We start from the raw sequence: 23213 nt of genomic DNA, 5'->3' as shown, positions 1-23213 counted from the left end.
TACTTTCTCTCTCTCTCTCTCTCTCTCTGACACACTCTCTCTCTCTCTCTCTCTCTCTCTCTCTGACACACACACTCTCTCTCTCTCTGACACACACTCTCTCTCTTTCTCTCTGACACTCTCTCTTTCTGTGTCTGTCTCTCGCTCTCTGTTACTCTCTCTTTGACACACTCTCTCTCTTTTTCTCTCCCTCTCTCTCTGTCTCTCTCTCTCTCTGTGTCGTTGTATATTTTGTGTTGTACATGTTGAGAATTATGGCTTTCACCATGCCCCTTGGAGTACTATAATACCCAGCGGGCTTCACCTTGTCACATGATCAGATGGAAATAGATTGAGAAGTTTGCTTCTGTGAAAGAATTCTGGGAGAGATGCTTTACCTTGTTGTAAGGAACTACAAAATACAGATACACTGGCAATTGGGCAGATAATCTGTCAACAACAACTCTAAGGCATGAGCAGTATGGGGAAAAATCAGCAACAAAAGATTCCAAACTAAAATAGCTCCTGTGCAAAAGTGACTGTAACAAGTAGGTAAAACAGGAACAAGAGTAGACCTTTTACATTTCAAATATCTGCCAGTTCTGATGAAGGGTCACTGACCTGAAACGTTAACTCTGCTTCTCTCTCCACAGATGCTGCCAGACCTGCTGAGTATTTCCAGCATTTCTTGTTTTTATTCCACCATTGCTTATTATTTATAGAATCTTTTCCATCAAAAACCATTTGAAATACAGATTACAAAAAACATAATGGCCCAGTTAGATCTTTGTCTTGACTAGTTGAATGCTACAGTGCCTGTTCTTTGCTTAGAATCTCAGAGCTTCTGTGTGAGAGGGAAGTTAAAAATAAAACATTTAATATGTAGTGAAGACCTGCACTTGTATCTGTTAATGATTGCTTCCTTGGTTTTCCTCAGTACTGAATTACATATTTAAATGACCTGTGTGCTGCATGCGGTCATTTATGGTCTTCTGCTCATAGTTATCAAATTACTGATTTGAGCTGGATTGAGGTCCAGGGGTCGGCAACATGTCCGTACACGGACACCAGTGTCCATGATGAAATATTTTGAAGTCCATGACTGATAATTTTAGGGATGAGAAATTTCCCATTGGTTTCTTCAGACTTGTTTTTTTTAAAATCACAAGTGTCAGCTTCACAGCTGACAGGTGCTGGGAGCGGGAACAGTGGTTTCCAAACGTCGCACAGATTTGTGGTTTTCCGGTGGGTTCCGATTTTTTTTTAAAAAAGCCTGCAGAAAGCCGCAAATCTGTCCAAATTTCAAGAACTGCTGTTCCACACTCAGCAATGGTCAGAGAGAGAGAGATGCCGGCGGGGCGGTGTTGCGGGGGGAGGTGTGGGGGGAGACAGACAGACAGCGAGAAAGGGAGACAAAGGGGGGCGGGAGGGAGACAGAGACAGAGAGGGAATGACAGCAGGTGGGACAACACAGAGAGGAGGGACACAGGGAGAGGGACAGACAGCGAGAGAGAGAGGAGGGAGAGAGCATGCTCAAGATCACTCCTGACAGATTGACTTCTATCTGGAACACTGCGCATCACTAAGTGTGTGGAAGACATTGACTACTTGTGCAAGCAAAAAAGAATGCCAGGTATCACACTAAATTAGTGTCCAATATAGTGATGAGAAAGTAAGTCAATAAATTAGTCTTCTCATTTAAAGGTTCTTCACAAAATCCTCATTTGTTGTAGTTTTGATTAATAGTAAGATAAATTTTTAATGCCTTTATCTTTCCGAAATTGTCTCACCGGCTCCCTATGTAAGACAAAAATTGTAATGTGGCCTCTCAGGTGAAAAGGTTGCTCCAAGCCTTCAGCCTTGTATTTTGAAATAACCTAGCAGCTCACTTATTTTAAAACACAAGTTAAAGACTTGTGTTATGTAAACTCATTTTAAAATGGCAAAAGCCACTTAGGGAATGTTTTGATTTCTACTATCTGGCATGCATTACTTTCACTTGGGACACAAGCTCAATGACATTGACATATTGAAAGTTGCTGGACTTTACTTTCATATAAATTTAAAAATTCTGCTGCTATCCATTGGAATCACATTGTTCCAGAAACTGTATTGAGGAAAAAACAGACAAGAAAATCCAAGGATCTCTAGAAGTCAGCACTGTAAGTTCCCATGAATACAAGAGTATGGTGTAATGGGGCTGAGTGATAGTGGATATTGCTGACCCATATACAATAGTTAGTAAATACAATGTAATGGGTAGCTTTAATAAACCTTAATCTATGATTAACTGTCTACAATTCCTTAACAAAATCCATGTTGCATTTGCAGTTTTAAAAACTGTGGGGAAAGCATAGAAAAAATTTATTATGTTTCAATGACATAAAGAAACAATCATTAACTGATTTTTTTGGTGTGAATTGGATTAAAGGACAAGTTTTACACGATCAGTAACTGCGATGTGCATCATTTACTATCCAGTTTGAGGGCAGAGAACGTGAGTGGCCATGCATTAGAAGTTGTCTGTATCATATAATTACATTACATTAAAAGTGCCTCCTTGCTAAAAGGTAAGAGATTTGGCTTGGACATAAATTGTTTAATCTGAAGTACAGACTTACAGATAGTGACTAAACATTTTGTAGTAACATCCACTCAACTTTTTGCAGAAAAACCTTTTGCTAATAATTATCTTGAGTGCTGAATCTGAATCAACAGTGATAGACTGAGATATAGATCTGTGAATTTAAGAGAATGCTTTATTAGAGGAACTGAAGGATGCTCTTTATCTGTAACTGTTTATCTAATTTTGTCACTAGCTTTGGTGAGTAAATGACCTTTTTACCATGAGCAATGCTGTTTCTGTATTTTAGAATCCAGGGCCTGGTTTAACAGCCTGTCAAGACGAATAACCTAGTCTTGGCTACCTATTGTTAATCTCTCTCCCTTCTTGCCCCATTCTGCTTTTCTGTTTTACATACTCTTCTGAACTATTACCTGCCCCATCCTATAAAATTCTCCTGATTTGGAGATCGCTGCCCTTTTGTTGGTTGCCCTGTCTTCAGACACATATTACAAGCTGGTGGAGAAGTTGCACAAACATTGATCATCACGGCTTAAATTGTCTTGTGACAATAGCAGTCTGAGAAACGGTGCGTCATTCTATTGATTTTTCTACTGCCTCACTTCAATAATCACAATAACAATCCTCTCCTTGAGTTTCATTGAATGAATTTACACTCCTGACACAGTGTGAATCCACCGAGATCGTCCGATAACGTCCATCTACCACCCCATGGCATGCTGTAGCTAGCTCTATTCTGTCAACAAAAGGAATTCGCAATGGCATTGCATACTATTTTGCTTGTATTTTGCATGCTAGCTAATACAGTTGTGCTGCTCTCCATTGATATTTGTATGCTTAGCTACTTTAAATGGAGAAATGTGTTTTAAATCGGACTGAGTTTTGATGGCATTAGGTTGCCTATACACTTTATATACAGATTAATTGCCCCCATGTTCATGGCTGAGTCAATAATTTTGTCAAAGAGCCATGGTGCAACATGTTGGTGCCGATCCCTGCTAAGGCCTGAAGGGCAGCTATTGTTCTCCAACCTCCAAATCTAAAAATAACACACATTTATTATTTAGATTAATGATGTAGGGCAAGTTCAAACTGAAAGGTTTTGTTTAAACAAAGCAATGAAGTCTCATTATGTCCAACTTTCTAGACAGATTCTATATATACTCGTCACTGTTTTATGAGCTGCCGAGGTTCCTAAGTGGGGCCTGGTAGAACTCTTACAAAATGCTAACTCTTGCGTCTCTATAGTGATACTATTGTGTGTAGGGTCAGAAAGATATGCTGTTTGATCAGGAGAATCCTTATAAGGATAGCTATGAGTGCACTACGCTGTTACAGAAAAGGAAAGGTACTTCATAGTCTCAATAACTGATGAGGAAAGATATGAAATGGAATAGACAAGTGCTGAGGTCTGTAGATAAACTCCACTTCCTCGAGAGTAATTCTCGCTGTATTTACCTAGAGAATAAGCAGAAGGAGTGAGAGCTATTGTCAATAAGATACATGAGAGGGGGAGGGAAGGGTCAAAAACCTGGGAACAGATGATGGAGGGGGCAGCTGAAAAAGAGGTAAGCAGGGCATGAAAGCGACTGCTTGCATATCACATAGAATTACTGCACAGCATGCTCTTTGCTGAAACTCAGGTGCTGCAACTCCAAGTAGTGCAATTATTTTTACAAAGTCATGTAGCCTGAATTGTATCACCATTAGATACAAAGATTACTTGCCAGTATGTCCAGATCATCCTGAAGCCCTGACGTTTTACAGCACCATTCTTCAAAGCAGCCATCAATCATTCTTTAAATTAACTTGAAATCTGTATTAAATATTGCAGTCAGAAGTTTCCGTCTTTGGATTACAGGTATATTGCAATTAGTATATAATAGGCGTCATGGTTTGTTGACAGAGCAGGCTCCCCACCCTCGCTCCCACCCCCATCCTTTAATGCTGCATACCTATTAATGGAAGGAGTCAGCCATGATCTAATTGAATGGTAGAACAGACTAAATGGGCTGAATGGATCCTATGTAATGCCCCCTGCAAATCTAGGTGTAAATTCTCACGTACATACTTAGGAGCTAGAATTAATTGATGAGGGATCAGATGTGCTGGTGAGGAGAGAGGCAATAAAGAAAGAAAGGAAATGGAGACATGAATGGCAGGGGAAATGGATAGCAATGAAGGGGAAAAGGAATGAGGAAATGGATGGCAAACAAGTGGAAAAATGGAAAGCCAGAAATGTGCAAATGAATGGCATTGAAGGATGAAATGAAGAAGAAATGGAAGGGGGAGTTGGTGGCCATAAAAGAGATTGGCAGAATCTGGGAGTGGTGCCTTTCGGGGAAGGAAGAGACGTGTCAGCATTAACTGGTGCAGGTGGGAAGTGGGGGAGCTGTTTTATGGACAGATGGGAGATAATGGGGATGGTTTCCCATTTTTCACCTCTCAACTGACCAAAGACCGTGTCCTTTAAAAAGTGTTAACTGTTTTAACCGTTGAATGTTTTAAGGTCAACAGACAGACAAAGAACAGGTTTTCTTGTAAGTTTAAAAGAAAGATACACATTTATTATACGACGCCAGAAAATATATGCAACTTCACCCATTCTCAGATGCTTACAGATAGACAGACACTCAAGAAAAGCTCGAGATCAAAAGATAACATGCTTTTAGGTCTGATAATTTTAAAAAGAGTTCACTGTGAAACTTGCTTTTTCCCATGTGGTGAGGACTTGTAACAGTGCAGGGATGTAATCTTTTCCCTTGTTCACTGAAGAAAGACTTAAAAGTTCAGGAGAATGTATGCGTTGTTGTAGATTTCCCTTGTCATATCTCTGTCACAGTTCAATGGTTCAATTTCTCAGGGAGTTCAAGGCCAACTCCAGTCTCTGACTATGTATGGTTTAAAGATGGTGATCTTAGGCAGGGTCCTCCTCCTTCACTGGAATAGACGGAATTCTCATTTCTGAACTTATAACTGAATTAAAAACCGATTTGTTCCAGAATGTGCTGCCGGTCAGAATCCTTTCTCCTGATTGGTCAGTTTGAATTCCGTCCACTTTGGCATCCATCAGCTGGGATTTTGTGCAGGAGGCGGGGTGGCTCCTGGCGCCAGGCCGCAAAGTTCAGGGGGCACCTCGTCTCTGCATTTTTTCTGACCCCCGGATCGATCCTCCAGTCTTTTGGGGCCAAAGTTTAAGGAGGCGGGATTCCAGTCCCTTTAAACACTTAATAGGGACAGGGCACCCACCCCCAAGAGCTGTCAGCCAATCACAGCTCCAGCAGCTCAGCAGTATTGGCAGCGCCACTGGGAGGAGTGGCCACTGCTGGTACTGCAGAGGCCTCGACCCAGGCCCAGTGCTGGAAGGCAGGTAAGTGAGGCAGGGTTGCTGGGGCCAGTCCGGAAGACCCTGACAAGCAGGTGGGTTGGTGGGCATTCGGTCCAGGGAGAGGGGTCCCGGGGGTGGGGTGGGTACAGTTGTTCCTGGTGAGGGTCCTCCATGGGAGACAAATTGCCCACGAAGGAAGGATCCCCACCCCCAACAAAAAGCCCAGAGGGTAGGCGCCTTGTTTTCCAAGGCGTTCTTCCTGCACAGCAGAGGCCGCCCCTGCCCCCCCCCCCCCACCCCGCTGCTGGTAAGATCCCAGTGGCAGTGGGAAGACACTCTTATTTGGCTTCTGGATGGGAAGGTCGTTATCAGGCTATCCTGCTCCCGGGTGAATCACAACCGGGATTCTCGGGTTCCATGGTGGGAGATTCTGCCCTGATTCTCTGGCCATCCCTGCCATGAAACCCGCTGTCGGGATCAGCAGAAAATCCAGTCCTTCAAGTCTGTTTGTGTTTGTTTCATAAGTTAATGATATAGTTCATAATTTCTCCTTGTGTGAGCGTGACAGGTGGAAGCGAGAGTGGATGGCAGCATGAAGTGAGAAACTGGAGGGAGAAAGAGTAACAGCTTTAGTTGTTGGGTGAAGTGAGGGGAGCGAAACAGTGACCGCATGAACTGAGTGCCAGTTGGAATGGGAATAAGGGTGCCTGCTTTCATAGGAAGCAAGAAGAGTGCCAACGTGAAGTGGATTGGAGGGGCAGCAGGTCGAGCTGAGGGGGGGGTGACGTGATGATCTGGTTGGTCTTTTGCAAACTCAGACGTCATCTTGCTTTGTCTTTTAGATTTAAAAGCTGGAACTTGTGAAGTATGAAAGATGTTACAATTAACTAAAATGCACCATTTTTAGTGTCAACATTTTCCAGTGGAGCATGTCATTCCATTCTCATAAATGCACCACCAATTTTGTCTGTTGAAAGTTTCTGTTTTCTTCAGGATTTCATGTATCTCTTTTTTTTTGGAATGAAACAAACCGCGTTTCATAGGTTTACAATCAAGGCCATTCTTGATTTTCCCTATTTCAGGGGGTTGTCAGCTTTTGATAGTTTTCTAGGTTTACCTGTATGACTCTCCCCAATACATTGTGCACGTTGGGGGGTATCTTCGTTGCAACTCTTACATTTACAATTCTACTTCAGAAGTTGCAAGAGTACTTGTTGCTTCTTTCTCGCAGGAATTCAGGGAGGTACTCGATGTAGATTTATAGGTTTAAACTTTATTTTTCTACAAATTACCAGGCTTCCTTCTCTCAGATTATTAAATGCCCCCCATCAAATATATTTTTGTTGGCAGAGTATTAAAAGGCCTGCAGAGATCACCGTTAAATATTGTCACTGAGCACCTGTTGAGAATCATGGATGGAGGGCAATTAATGGGTTCCTCCCAGCAGCTGAAAGCTTTGTTATGGTAAATAGAATATTCTTTTTAGTCCAAAACACTAAATCAGAGCAGTAAGTAGAGGGTCTCGACAGCTGAATAAATTTTTGGAATCTCAGCTTGTTGCCCATATTTATCTGAAACTAACACTACACAGAAATGGTTTTTAAAAAAAGTTATCTGTTAAAGATTGGCACCAGCTACCAATGAATTTGGCAGAAACTATTTGACCTGTCAAGACTAAGGGTTTAACTAAGAGGACTTCATTGCATTTTAAGTATTCCGGTATGAATAGATGATTACAAATAGTTTGGTGAACTGATGTGTATTTATACCCCCTTGGTATAAAACCCTATTTTGCATAATATCTGTTGTATTTTTTAAGATTATGCTTGTTCCTTGTGGATTTTTCCCATGACTTTAGACTTAGACTCCATTTTTCCAGTCATATGCAGTAAGTGTCAAAATTAGAATTAAAGGCCTTTATTTCTGCATGCTACATTTCTACATCTGCATGGTCAATTGTTAGAGCTCTGAGAAGAGTGACAGGATGCCCCAACGCTGACGTATATGCTTTCCTCTACAGCAACAGCGATCGAGAAAGTTGAATATTTAAAATTATCTTTTTTAAAAACAAGTGTTTAGAGTCAAGCAGAAAGCATGTTTCCATCATGAGTTTAAATTGTGACACTTGTATGGTTGCTCTTTCAAAACTTCCTTTCCTGTTCCCAATATGCCTTCCTGTTCCTCCTCTCTGTAGAAATCAAAGAGTTGTCGCATCATAACCAAAGTTGATCCTTTTCCCTTTAAACTGTGAATTCCTTAGCTGGTTGACTCTACCTTTCCTTCTACAATTTGTAAGCTTTCAAAACCAACACTTGCATTACTTGAAATAAAAACAGGAAGTGCTGGAAATACACAGGTTAGGCAGCATCTCAGGAGAGAGCAGCAGAGTTAACATTTCGGGTCTCTGACCTGTCATCAGAACTGGCAAAGGTGAGAAAAGAATTAGGGTTTAAGCAAGTGAAAGGGGGGGGGAGGATGGTGGGCAGTGGTGGTGGTTTGGCGGGGAAGACAACAAAAGGGAAGGTGTGTCATAGGGAAGAGGGCAGAAGAGATTAAGTAACAAAGATGTCATGGGACAAAGGCAAACAGAGTGTTAATGCAAGTGATGAAAGACAAAGCATTAGCCCAGAGAGTGTTAATGGCAGAGTAATCTTTTTATTCTTTCATGGGATGTGGGTGTCGCTGGCAGGCAAGCATTTGTTACCTATCCCTCATTGTCCTTTAACTGAGTGGCTTTGCTAGGCCATTTCAGAGGGCAGTTAAGAGTCAACCACATTGCTGTGGGTCTGGAGTCACATGTAGGCCAGGCCAGGTAAGGGCAGCAGATTTCCTTCCCTAAAGGACATTAGTGAACCAGATGGGTTTTTACAACAATTGATAGTTTCATGGCACCATTACCGAGACTAGCTTTAAATTCCAGATTTTTAAAAATTAATTGAATTTAAATTCCACCAGCAGCCATGGTGGGATTTGAACCCGAGTCCCCAGGGCATTAGGCCTTGGCCTCTGGATTACTAGTCCAAGGACATTACCACTACACCACTGTCTCCCTGTAATGAGCAGCTCTGTCAAAAGGCACATGCAAGCAGGCACATGCTTAAAAAATAACTTTTTTTTAATAAGTGATAAATTGTCCTTAACCAAGGAATCTCTCCCCACCGCCCACTGTGGTTGACACGGCCCTCAACCGTGTCTGGCCCATTTCCTGCAATTCTGCCCTCATCCCTTCCCTTCCCTCCCAGAACTGTTTCAAGGTTCCCCTTGTCCTAACTTCCCACCCCACCAGCCTAGACATCCAAAGGATCATCATCGGCCATTTCTGCCTCCAGCGTGATGCCACTACCAAACACGTCTTCCCTTCCCCTCCCCTGTTAGCATTCCAAAGGGATTGTTCCCTCTGTGACACCCTGATACACTCCTCCATCAACTCTGACACCTCATCCCCTTCCCACAGCACCTTCCCATGCAGTTGCAGGAGGTGTAATACCTGCCCTTTTACCTCCCCACCATCCAAGGCCCCAAACACTCCTTCCAGGTGAAGCAGCAATTTACTTTTGCTTCTTTCAATTTAGTATACTGTATTCACTGCTCACAATGCGGTCGCCTCTACATTGGGGAGACCAAACGTAGATTGGGTAACCACTTTGCAGAACACCTCTGCTCAGTCTGAAAGCATGACCCTGAGCTTCTGGTTGCTTGCCATTTCATCACACACCCTAGCTCTGATGCCCATATTTCTGTCCTTGGCCTGCTGCAGTGTTCCTGTGAAAATCAATGCAAGCTCAAGGAGCAGCACCTCATCTTTCAAATAGGCACTCTACAGCCTTGTGGACTCAACATTGAGTTCAACAATTTCAGAGCATGACAGCCTTTTTTGTATTTTTTTTAAATCATTTTAATTTATTTTTTTAACCATGTGCCTGTTTTTCATGTGCTTTTGGACAGAGCTGCTCATTAATCTGCCATTAACACTCTATCAGGACTAGTGCTTTGTCTTTCACCGCTAGCATTAATGCTCTGTTAGCCTTTGTCCCATGACATCTTTGTTACTTAATCTCTCCTGCCCTCTGCCCTATAACGCACCTTCTCTTTTGTTCCCTTCCTCACCAAATCACCCCCCCCCCCCCCCCCCCCCCACTCACTTGCTTAAAACCTAATTTTTTTCTAACCTTTTCCAGTTCTGATGACCGGTCACAAACCTGAAACGTTAATTCTGCTTCTCTCTCCACAGGTGCTGCCTGACCTGCTGAGTATTTCCACACTTTGTTTTTATTTCAGATTTCTAGCATCTGCAGTATTTCACTTTTACTTGCATTACTTGATTGATTTTGGAAAAATGATCTTGTTTTGTTGCCCTTTTCGGTCTTGATGGTATCCTGTACTCAGCTGTGACTCTTCACTCAGGTTTCTCAATTTGAAACTCCTCCAAGTAAGCTGGCTTTATCAGGACTGACATTTTCTTTGTCTACTTATAATATTAGAGGATGACATGTTGAGATGTCGGCAGCACTCTGTGCCTTAGTGCCATAAATTGCTTGCATGGGGATTGGTGATGTCCACCTAGAGGAAATTGGGCATCTTTCTCCAGTTTCCATGACTGCAACAGTTTTACTATTTTTTTTCTTTCTCTCACCACCACCCCCATCCCTCTTCTTCCCCCTCCAAAGAGTATACTTTCCATTTCAAGGCCATTCCAATAGCATGTCTGTGCCGATTGTTAATCACATTCTGCCACCATCTATTGCTAAGAAGCAGGGTAGATGTCGCTAGGATTGATTCATGCTATGAGATGGAGTGCTTCATCTGAATCCAAAGTCTAGAGGTAATTCAGTAGAGCAGTTGATTCCATAGGTCAGGCAAGGCTGGGTCTTAGATATACAGTCCCTCCAGCTGACTCTGCATTTGTGTTCGGTTTAGGATTAAGATAACCCTAACACTGTTGCTCTGTAACTAACCAAATGTTAGCTGCCTCTGTTTCTACTCCAGCTGAAATTGGTTCATTCAGCAAAGGCCATGGATCAAACCTGAGACATTGATGGTCTGTATAACTTGCTCTACAACAGTGTATCCAACCACTGAGCTAACAGAAGAGCATAAAAAACGTTCTTAAACTTAAACCAGAGGGTTGTGCTCCAGCAATTTAAGTATTCTTAAATAGCAGATTATTCAATGGTTTATTAAATGATAATTTACAACACTGAATAAGCCCTGAAGAATCATTGTCTATCTGAGAATTGGCTAAATATTGTTGTTTTTAATATTTGACAACAGTTGCATTAACTTTTCTGAGACACCAGCTGTTCATGCTCCACTATGGTTGCTCATGTAATAGTCCAATCTTCTTTGTTTCTGCAGCTCTTGGCCAGATTATGCTGTATGTGGATGGCATGAATGGGGTGATAGACCACAATGAAACTATCCAGTGGCTCTACACGCTCATAGGATCAAAGGTAAGAAGAAATAAGAGTACCACAAATCGAACTCCCTCGATGTGTATTTGCAATATAGCAATTGCTGTCTCAGAACAACAATTTGTGCAGGATGTTTAAGTATCAGGTGGCGCACTGTGTTATTCCATACTGTCGTGATGATTTTCTGCAACTAATGTTGGGATCTCAGGCAGTTCATGTGTTGGGAAAGCACAAAGTGGAAGCACCTCCTGAAAAGTCAAGGGAGAGAAAACTAGAGATTGTCTTGTACACCTAGCAGCAACTGCCTGAAACCATCATTTTGAACTTCTCCCTCAACAGCGAATAATGAAGAGGAGGTATTTGGGGAGCCAAGGCAAATATCGAAGATGCCCATTGAACCCCATTTGATATAGCTTGCCTCTAATAGACAAATATAATGGAACACTGCACAACCAAAGGTTCTTATGATGTGGTGTCATAGCCAGCAGGACCTTGACTTCTTAATCCACAATAAATTTTGTTCACTAAAGAGATTTGGCCTGACCTCAATCTCTGAATCACCAAATCAGGAACATAAACCAGAAAAAACGTTGTCAAAACTATTGGAATCATGGCTATTTTTGCAGTTGCAACAGCTCCAGCTGCAATTTGAAATATTTTAGGACAGCATGGTAACTCCTCCCTTAAAACCAGAGCTCCTGCAACAGAACTGATTTGTCTACAGCAGTTAAGCTGCTTTTCCTCTCCACTTTTGGCACCAAAGGAACAATTTCTTGGATGCACATTGAACACTAAAATTGCGGTATAAACCGGGGAAGTGATTGGTGCATATCTGAAAGAAATTGTCCAACCATGATTTAAGTTGGGGAAGGCTGCGGTTTAAAAATAGGATTACAATTCTGTACCCATTATTGGAGTTCTGGAAATGCTGCATAGCCATGTTCTAATCTTGGGTGACATGATGCTTTCTCAGAACAGTGAACAGTTGGTTCTTTCATTGCTGAGATTGAGGTGATTGCAGAATGTGTGTAGTGTTTATTTGGATCAGATTCCAGGAGACTTGAGTGTGCGAGTTGGCTCCTGGTGTTTACACTGGTAAATCAAGTACGCTTTCCCAGCAGCAGACTCTCAAAAAAATAAAAGCTGAGTCTACCAGACTGTTGTCAGGATAAGAGAGACTGATTTAGCAGAATAAATGTTGGTCTGCCAGAATCTGTTCTAGGCGACCACCAATATAAATGCCGGAGTCTAGATTAGATGAGCACCAGTATAAAGGCAGCTTTCATCAAAGAGCTTAGAGCTCTCGTTCTATGGTAGCAGTGTGGTTGCTTGGCATGTTTGTCCAGTGCATGGTTGTGTCCAGTGTGTGGGTCAAGGAAAACCAGCTGTTCGTGTGAATGTTGTGCCTGTTCGTAGAACTAAACTAGTTTAATGAAATCCTTGGTCAGACTCCATTTAGAGAACTGTTTGGTTCTGGGCATTGCTGTTCAGGAAGGATCTAATTTGGAGGGGCAGTAGCACAGATGCAACTGAATGATGCCTGAACTCAAAGAATTAAATTATGAGGGCAGTTTGCATAAATTTGGCTTGTATTCTCTGGCATTTAGAAGGTTGAGGGGTGATAATAGAGGTATTTAAAATGATAAACCTGCAATAGGCTAGATACAGAAAATCTATATCATCTTGTGGGAAATCCAGAATAAGGGGGCATAATCTTGAAGTTAGAGCATGGCCATTTAGGAACGAGATCAAGAAGCACCTTTTCATACAAAGGGTAGTAGAAGCCTGGAACAGTCTCCCCCAAAAGGCTGTGGATCCTGGGTCAATTGGAGCCTTCAAGACTGAGATAGATAGATTTTTGTTAGATAAGTCTATCCAGGAGAATGTAACAAAGACGGGTAAATGGGGTTGAATATGAATCAGACATGGTCGACTGCTTCCAATCTGGGGGCAATTATCTCATGCACTGTACAGTGCTGCCAATTGTACAACGAATTTATGGCCAAATATTAACTCAGTACAAAACCCGTGAAACACCTAATAAAGCCTCGCTGTTAAAAGCCTATCTTAGTCTATTTTCTGACAGGTATAAATTTGCAAAATTTTCAAAGGAAAAAAATTTGAGTGAAATAATCTCAATCATTAAGACAGAAGATAATCTTCAGTATAAAGGCTGACAGGATAGTCAGCCCATAACCTTAAGATTGTTTTCAGTAAGCAACACATAAAACTTCTTTAAAGTACTGAAGCTGCTAATATTAGATTAGAAACATTTAGATTTTACCTTTTTCAGGATATTGGGGAAACAGACTAATTACATATATTAATTTTGTGCTGTTGCAGTTTCAGCAAGCATGTTGTTTTATGATTCTTCACATTGGTAAAAAGAAACAAAATACTCTGCTTACTGAAACCAGTGCCTAAGGTGAATGTCTTTTCTTGTGATCTGAATCGTTTTGGTTGTAGAAGTAATCAGAAAGGGATGTTGGGCCTTGAAGGCATGTGTTCTTGACTGCTTAAAAAAAAATGCAGGGTAATAAAAGGACAAGTAAAAAAAATTGGAACCTCTCTCTCAGACCCAACTTCAGTCTGTCTCAATTCTTACTGCCATTTAATCCTGCTCCACCAGCAACATAAGTTTGGAACACAAAAGAGCTATTTGGACTATCAAACTCATTCCTTCCAACACACATGGTTTAGAGTCTTAAGCCCACATCAACTCACTTGATTTAACAAAAAAGTCAAATAATCACAGATGAAGCTTCAAAAATAAAAGCTTCAAGCTGATTTAGGACCCCTGAAGATAATGGAATGAATGCCATTGGATATCAATCTAACAGTGTAATCAGCCAAATTCAGCTCTGACTGTTTATATTCCACATGCCTGGGCAAAGGAGGAAAAATAATGGCCCCGGTTTTGCTGGCACAATATTCGTACATTCAGTGGTGCTGGTGTTGTTGATGTATAAATCACCTATCAACTTGTGGTGAGCAAGAGATACAAAGTGAGTTGTGAATCGCCACGAGTTGCTGAACGATTTGCGCTGCTCCAACATTAGCCTTGCAAAAATGGCAGCTCACACTCAATCTCACCATGAGTTTCAAGAAATTGTTGTCGTTGCGCATTAATTGCCAATTAAATTCACCGTGGAAAGTTAAGGCTTCTACTTGGCAGCGTAAGTACCTTTTTATTGAGATTTATGTTCTGGTAATCTTGCTCAACCTCTGGCCCAGAAAGGGAACAATTCGAACTGAAGCCTCATTCCTACAGGTTGTATATTCTTTTCCTTTTTGTTTCTTCTTTTCTCTCTCTATCTACTCTTTCTTTCCCTTACTTTATTTCTTAACCAAGTATTCATTCTACTCTACTACATAGGAACAGGAGCAGGCCTGTTCTGCCATTCACTTAGATCTGTATCTTAACTCCATTTACTCACCTTGGTTCCTAACTTGTCTAACTAAAATTTATTAATCTCAGTTTTGAAATTTTCAATTGATCTAGCCTCGACAGTTTGAGATGGGGGGGAGGGGAAGAGAAGAGAATGTTCCAGTTTGTTATGTTTTGTGTGAAAAAGTGCTTCCTGACATCACCCTTGTGTGGCCTAGTTCTAAATTTAAGACTATGCCCCCTTGTTCTGGACTCCTCGACCAGAGGAAATAGTTTCTCTCCCTCCACCTCCATCCCCCCTCCCTCTCCCTTCAAATCCTTTAATCATCTTAAACACTTCAATTAGATCAACCCATAGTCTTCTGTATTCAATGGAATACAAGCCTAGACTGTGCAACCTGTTCTCATAATTGAGCCTTTTTAGCCCAGGTATCATTCTGGTGAACCTGCACTGCAACTCCTCCAAGGCCAGTATATCCTTCCTGAGACACAGTACCCAAAGCTGAACACAGCACTCTAAATGGGGTCTAACCAGAGCATTATATAACTGTAACATGATTTCCATCCCTTTCTCCCATAACAAACTCTTTGAGGTAGAATTCAGATGGCTCTGGATGGCGAAGGTATGGGGTCAGAAGCTCAGCTCAATCAAATAGGATGGCAAGATTGTCAACGGTCTGATTCAGCCTCAGACATTAACCAGGGAGGCGGGTGTAATTGGGGACTGGAGTTTATTCTATAATTAGTTTATAGTATAAATTGCTATATATAGTTTTATAAAATAGAATTATCTGTACACACACTTAGAGGCCTGCTACCCGACCTGAACCCGATGGGACCCGACGACATGTGTCGGGTTCGGGTTGGGTCGGGCCCATCTTCAGGGTCCGGCTTTCAGGCTCAGGTTGGTTCGGTCCGAGACCAGGTCGAGTCAGGTCTGGTTGGGCCGGACACACACGCTAAGTATTGAAATTAAAAATCTTACCTGAGCTGGGAATCTGGGACGCAACTGAGTCTGCGCAGTGGGCGAGTGACGTCACTATGACGTCATCGCGCATGTGCTACAGCTTCGCGAAGCTTCCGAGTCGGAAGGTAAGTAAAGGGATGGGCGAGTTGAGTCGGGGCAGATTCGGGTCGGGTCAGGCTCGGGGCAAAATTGGAGGGACTCAGGCCGGGTCAGGCTCAGCTCCGCTGTGGTTTGGTCAGGTTCTTTTTTCCCAACCTGAGCAGGCCTCTACACACACTATCCCCCATGGTAACATAGTCAGGGCATGTGTTTGGCAGGATATGCCAATAATTTTACTGTTATTGCTTATAACCTTTTTTTCTCTGCTCGAGTGCTGTAATTTTGTATAAAATGTCCCCAAGGTGGTGAAAATGTCAGTTTGTTAGCAATCCGAATGATAAAGTATTTCCCTAAACATGGTGTCTTGTCACTGGCTCCACAGTGTTATGTTAATGGTTCATAGAATGTGTGTTTTCCCTCACAATTTCTCATTGGTGGAGAGAATTGCACTGCTCAATATATCACAAGTGCCTTTTTAAAAAAAAATTGACTGGGAAAATCCTTTTCCCACTTCTGGCAGGGAGAGCTGGAAAAATCAGTGGGTAAGTTACTCAGGACGTCTAATGCATTTTCTAATAACTGGTAACAGTGCAACGTGAAAACCAATTGCATGTCTATTATAAATGCTTTGCAGAACACCTCCGCTCAGTCCGAAAGCATGACCCCGAGCTTCCAGTCACTTGCCATTTCAACAGCTCCACCTCAGGGAGCAGCACCTGATCTTTCAGTTAGGCACCCTACAGCCTTGTGGACTGAACATTGAGTTCAATAATTTCAGAGCATGACTGGCCTTTTTTTATATTTTTTATTTTATAACCATGTGCCTGTCTTTCATGAAATCAGAGCTCCTCATTATTCCGCTATTAACACTTTTTCTGGGCTAATGCTTTGTCTTTCACCACAAGCATTAACACACTCTTTGCCTTTGTCCCAGGACAGCTTTGTTATTTAATCTCTCCTGCCCTCTGTCCTATCACACACCTTCCCTTTTGTTCTCTTCCCCACTACCCCCCAAACCACCCCCCCCCAACCCCCTTCACTTGATTAAAACCTAATTCTTTTCTAACTTTTGCCAGTTCTGATGAAAGATCACAGACCTGAAGCGTTAACTCTGCTTCTCTTTCGACAGATGCTGCCTGACCTGCTGAGTATTTCCAGCACTTCTGTTTTTATTTCAGATTTCCAGCATCTGTGGTATTTTGCTTTTATTATATGCATGTTTATCATCTTAGCTGATTCCTAGCACATAGAAATTGGAAAGCATCATCAGACTGTCTCCTCAAGTTGGTCTCACTCTAGTAGCCAGTACTGATATATAGCATGGTGAGTGAGTTCATTTATTTATTCATTTATTGCTAAAGGAATAGAATACAAAAGTAGGGAAGTGTTGCTGCAACTGTACAAGGCATTAGTGAGACCGCACCTGGAGTATTGCTTAGTTTTGGTCCCCTTACTTGAGGAGGGATGTAGTTGCATTGGAGGGAGTTCAGAGGAGTTTCACTAGATTGACTCCAGGGATGAGGGGTTTGTCTTATGAAGAGAGATTGAGCAGTTTAGGCCTTTACTCTCGAGTTTAGGAGAATGAGAGGAGATCTAATTGAGGTGTATGAGATTGACAAAGTAGACATAGAGAGGATGTTTCCTCTTGTGGGGCAATCTAGAATAAGAGGTCATAGTTTTAGGATAAGGGGTAACAGATTTAAAACAGGGATGAGGAGAAATTACTTCTCTCAAAGGGTCAGGAGTCTGTGGAATTCACTACCCCAGAGTGCGGTGGATGCTGGGACATTGAGTAAATTTAAGGAGGAGATAGACAGATTTTTAATTAGAAATGGGTTGAAGGGTTATGGAGAACGGGCAGGAAAATGGAGTTGAGGCCGAGATGAGATCAGCCATGATCGTATTGAATGGCGGAGCAGGCTCAAGGGGCTGAATTTCCTACTCCTGCTCCTAGTTCTTATGTTTATGTTCTATGTTTCTATGTATGGCGCAGAAAACATGTGACATGGATGCAAACATTGCTGTCTAACTGGGCCATAAAGAGAGAAAATATTTTCAAAGTGTACATTTAAATGCATTAAACAATGAATTCCTCTCACTAGACAGTGAGTTATTTTCACAAATTGGGATGCTGTGTGTTGCTTGGGGTAAGAGGGAAGGTCCTCTATGACCAGGTCTTGTATGTTTTAACTGTCGTTTTGGACCCATTACTTCTATCTCTTTCTTTATCTCTCTCTTGGCCACTTTTGTGGTGTTCTCTTCTGTTTCCTCCCTTCTTATTTCTCCCGTCTTGGGTACTCCCCCTGTCCCCAACCCCCCCCAACCCAATCCCCACCCCAACCCACGAATACTCTTCTGCGTTCCTGCTCTCCAGCTGTCGTCCAAACATGAATTCGCCCCTTGGATAAACCCACAGCTTCCCTCTGTGCCCAGTGAAGCACTTGTTACCTCCTTGTGTGCAAAAATCCCAACTGGCCCATCCTTCTCTCTCTCTCTCTCTCTCCAACCTCCCCATCCATTACACCCCTTGGGGCCTAACCTCTTTCCTGTCTCACTCACCCCACTTACCAGTGCCTCCTTGAACTTTGCCAGGCTATGGAGAGTCAGTGTCCCTCTCCACCTGTCCATTCATTCTTGAACAAGTCCCTTCTCATCCACACTTGAATTGTGGTTGATTGTGCTGATATCATGGCCTTTACTCAAACGTGGCTCATGGAGGTGACACCTTGCCCCTTACTGAAGCCCCCCTGTCTGACCATACTTTCCACCAACTCTCCTATCCAAACTGGCCTAGTGGCAGAATGGACCTTACCACTAAGTCACACCTTTAGTTTCTCTCCCTAATTCTGGTACCTTCCCTTCCTTGAAGCACCTCGCCTCCACTCCTTTCGCCTCCTTTAAAATCGTAATTGTTTACCACACCCACCAACCCCCGCATTGAATTTCTTAAGAAGTTATCTTGCCTCCTTTCCTCTCGTGGTCTCTGCTTAAGTAACCCCTCACCCTCAGAGATTTTAATCTTTAACTCAGCTCCCCTTGCCCTTTTTCCTCTGCATTCACTGCTCTCCTGTCTGTGCTAAACCTCTCACTCCATACAAACTATTCTATGCATATTCACAGCCATGCCCTTGATCTTGTATTCTCATGGCCCTCTTTATTCCCATGGTCTCAATCTCATCTCCATTGATTTCCTTATGTCCCACCTGACCCACATCCCCCTACTCCCTTCCAACCTAATTTCATCCTGTGCTTGTCTCAGGAAAAAACTTTTCCCCAAGTCACTGACAATTTCCTTTCTCTAACTACCTCCAGCGCTACAAACTACCCATCATCCCTGTTTTGTGCAATCCCTGCACCCTTTTCACCCAGCATTCACGGCTGTATCTTCAACTGTCTAAATCTCTCACTATCTCTCTCACTCCGCCTCAAACTCTCTTTAAAACCCAGATTTTTGGCCAAGCATTTGGTCACTCCTCCTACCATCATCTTTCGTTCAGCACCTGCTTTTGGCTGTGTCGGCCCTTGTGACATTTTTCAATGATAAAAGCCCTATATAAATGCAAGCTGTTTTTAACCCGTCAGCACATTTAGAAACTCTGGAGTATCCTCTGCATAACTTTTGAAAGCTCTTTAGTGGCTTTTCAGCAAACCTATAATGCACGATGTCGTCAAGCTAATTTTTGGGCTATTGTTCAGCTCTTGCTTTGGGTTGCACGCCTGTAATTAGTCAGTCACCATGCAGCAAATGAGCTGAGAAACATGAAGTACTTTCAGCCAACCTTCAGCGACCAGAGCTTTGGGTTTGGGGGGTTGGGGGCGCGGCGGGGGTGGGGGGGCATTGATTTGCTCACCTCCTCAGATACTCAGTAGGCAGCACAGCGATATATAGGAGGAATCGTTCTAGAGTTAGCCGGCACAGCCTCAGTGGCAAATATCTGTCGGTGTGCCTTTTACATTGCTGTGTGGGTTGCTGCTGTTTGTTTTCTGATGGGACTAGTAACTGAGATTGAACTACACAGAGTCAACACAAGCTCGGCCAAAAGCTATAAAGAAGAAAGAACGAGCTCCCAGAATTTTCATGTCTATAATCTTTTGCTAACTGTAAATTTTTCTCCTCTGACACCTTAACCTGCTCTTGGTTCCCAAAAGGCATCACTTTTAGTGGAAAGTAATCCATTTTCAAAGTGCTGTTGACTAATCTCCAAAGACTGAGTGGAATGTCAGGACGAGGTTGATACAACAAGGTTGATTAAAGATTTATATCGCACATATTGTTTTAATTTCTATTTCTTATCCCCTGTCTGAGTTGAACACTGCAGGGATAAGAGTGGAGCCTGCCCTCCTGACCTCCTGTACTTACAGGCCTGAGGGTCACATCTTGTTGGAAGCTATGGCACAGCATCATTGCAGTAAAGCCAAAGATCAAGTGAAATACTGAAATCTGGTAAAGGTATTGGATCCATGTAGGTGCATCCCATAATAAAACAGGAAAGTCTCTGCTAATCTGTTTAATCCGCGTCATTCAGTCGCCCCTGAACGGCATAGGAAAGTCTGTTAGAAATATTTTTTGTCCAAAATACGGCTCCCCAAACAATTATTATATTTTAAAATGTGTATTAAATATTTGTATGTAATAAATCTACTAACTAGCTTCCTTTTAAAAACTGTCATGCAATTTTGAATCCTGACAAAGGGTTGAATTTTTAGGCCCCAATGGGAGCGATCAGAGGTGGGCACGTGTGGAAATTCGTGCCACTGGCCAGCGTGCCAATTTCCTAGCACCATCCTGTGCCCAGGCCTTTTCTCCGGAGGCAGGATGCAGATTGGCAGGGCTACCCGGCCGCAAGCATCAGGTAGCCAATTCAGCACGTTTCAGGCTTTTTAAGGCCTATTTTCAGAGGCTGACTGGAATTGTCTAGGTTCCTGGAGGCATCAGGGAAAAATGTAGATGACTGGAGGCAGCCTCCTGATGGCAGACCTGGGGACCAGGCTTTGAGGACCCCTCCCGTTCCCCCCCCCACCCCCCCACCCCCCCGTCTACCTGGTTTCAGCTGGCTTCCACAATGGCCCAGCTGCTAAGAGCATTTTTTTATCTTAACGTTTAAAAAAAAAGGTTGGAGAAGAGAGGGCACCTCCATCTTGGGGCACCCTCTCTCTCACTTACCTGAAAAGGCGGCCTGTTCCTGCTTCAGTGCTAGAGGCCCTCTTATTGGCCGTCCAGCTTCGAGAGCCCACACGCTGCCATTAGCAGGATGGTGAGCCCTCCCTCTGGCCATTAATTGGCCAATTCGGAGAAAAATCACAGCTGGCTGACTGTTTCCCACACAGTGAGGGCTTCTGACCCCCATTTCACCCTGACGGTGGGGTTCTGAAGCCCGCAGGGAAAATCCCACCCAAAACCTTGCTATTCTGGTCCTCTTTCTGTCCCAAACCACATGGCTGAGATCAGTGACAGGGAAGAACAATCATGAAATGGCTCTGTTAATCCCATGTCATTTCCGACTGGCCTGGAGTATGTTCTAAATGGTCTGTCCTCAGGGAAGAATCAGCACTGCTTTAGTAATGTGCACTCTTCTGGTACATAACTTATAGCATGGCTTAACTGTATGTTACATCAACAACAAGGAACAGGTTTAAATTGACACAGATCTGCAAGTTCAGGGCTATGGGGAAAATGTCAAAATGTGCCTTGTATTGTATTAGATATGCCTTTACCCTTAACATTAGCAAATGCAGGAGAACATATCCCGAGATACCACTGATGCCAGCATTAGATGTTTGCAGAAAATTACTTGCAGAAGGAGTAATTGCAAGCGGGGTACGGACGAGTTGGTGTCCTCTCATTACACTATTACAGGAGTTCAATACCTAGTCTTTCATGAGGTAGATGAGGATTGAGAGCTGATCTTCACTGTAAAAAATTTCCGCCTATTAACAAAACATGTTAATGATATGGGAATTTTGCAGAAACTTGGTGGTTAAGTCCAAATAATGAGTAAATAATCCCAGTGTCAGATTTAAGTAGCTAACTTTTAATCCGAATTAATAATTAAGTTTTTATTTATGTATCTGGTGCTTTTTGCTTAAAGAAACTCTATTTGATTCTGTCATACTCCTCCAGGGTTTGTAAACAAATTCTGCAGGAATCTCAAACACAACATGCGAATCCTCTTAGATATTTACCACATCTTTCTAGATTTGGTCACAGTTCAATGAAATTGTTGGTAACGGTTCCTTGGCACAAATCTTAGATTTAACTCTTTGATGACAGGTGGCATCTCTGCAGAAACAAATACATTTGAAACAGAATATATTTTTAAAACTGCATTTCAAATTTAGCTTTTCATTATATATCTTGCACACTCCAACGTTTTGTGCATATTTGGCTCCAGTGTCTTTGAGATTTTTGTTTGTCCCACAGCCAGTTCCTTGCAAAGATGACATCTGTCCTGTTCTTGGTCTTTTATTTGATTGCCGCTCTCTAACTGGCCGCTAGAAAATTGAAGAATTGCTCGGGCTGGCTCAGTGAGACAAGATTCTGAAAACAAGCATGTGGCTGCTCATGTTCACTTAGGTGTGACAAAACCTGCCCGTGCATGAACACACAGCACCATGAGGAAACAGATATGGGATGCGGATTGAGACATATTCTTTGTCCGTATACAGTCTACAAATCCAACATTATTTCCTGCAAACTTCCTCTGTTATAAATTTTGCAGCTGCGTGAAAGGAAAGATTACTGCATTTGGAAAGCTAGAAAAACCTTCACATTCAAAGTGTTTTCAAACCAAATACTTCTCCCTGTGCTAGACTTTTAAGTGCTAAATGCAAAAGCAAAATGCTTTCTGAAATAAAAACAGAAAACGCTGGAAATACTCAGCAGGTCAGGCAGCATCTGTGGAGAGAGAGAGAGTTAACAGGGTCTGACGAGAGGTCACCAACCTGAAACGTTAACTCTCCACTGATAACTGTCTGACCTGCTGAGTATTTCCAGCATTTTTGTTTAAAGACAGCAAGCAGCCTCAAATTTGACAGTAAATAACGATGTATATTATTCAACCATTCAGCATCAATGTGTTTTATTAAATGCTGATCTGCTTCTCCAAATTTAATAGGCTTGCTATTAAGGGTAGACATTTGACGAGTTTGCACTTCCAGCATGGAGCTTCATGTGTGTGGAGTGTATATTGGGGTTTGAATGTGGAAGATAGCAAGTGCTGCACCATTTTCCCCCACAAAATGAATGGAGGAAAGATTCATTGGCAGGGCCCATGACCTCATAATCTGAATTGGCAGTATGCAGTTGCAGGAAATGAAGATCAGAGTAAGGGGTGTGAATTTGTAAAAAAAGAAAGTGCCCTCCGGTCTTTTAACTTGGGCATTCTTATTAATGCCAGAGCAGTCATCTGGAATAATCATTGTGTTTCTAACAACGTCTCCCAAAGTGACTTGAAAAT

General features: G+C 42.5%; 1 protein-coding gene across 7 annotated transcripts in view; it reads left to right on the top strand.

Moving 5' to 3' along the window:
- fhod3b (formin homology 2 domain containing 3b) overlaps positions 1-23213 on the top strand; it is a 603766-nt gene that overhangs the window by 340831 nt on the left and 239722 nt on the right. For all 7 annotated transcript variants that reach the window (XM_068055417.1, XM_068055443.1, XM_068055407.1 and 4 more), the window contains exon 6: positions 11247-11341. In XM_068055417.1, coding sequence (XP_067911518.1) covers positions 11247-11341 — 95 coding nt within the window. The remainder of the gene's footprint in view (positions 1-11246; positions 11342-23213) is intronic.

Source organism: Heterodontus francisci, chromosome 2, assembly GCF_036365525.1.
Source record: "Heterodontus francisci isolate sHetFra1 chromosome 2, sHetFra1.hap1, whole genome shotgun sequence".
NCBI lineage: Eukaryota > Metazoa > Chordata > Chondrichthyes > Heterodontiformes > Heterodontidae > Heterodontus > Heterodontus francisci.
This window is presented reverse-complemented; position numbering and strand designations above follow the sequence as displayed.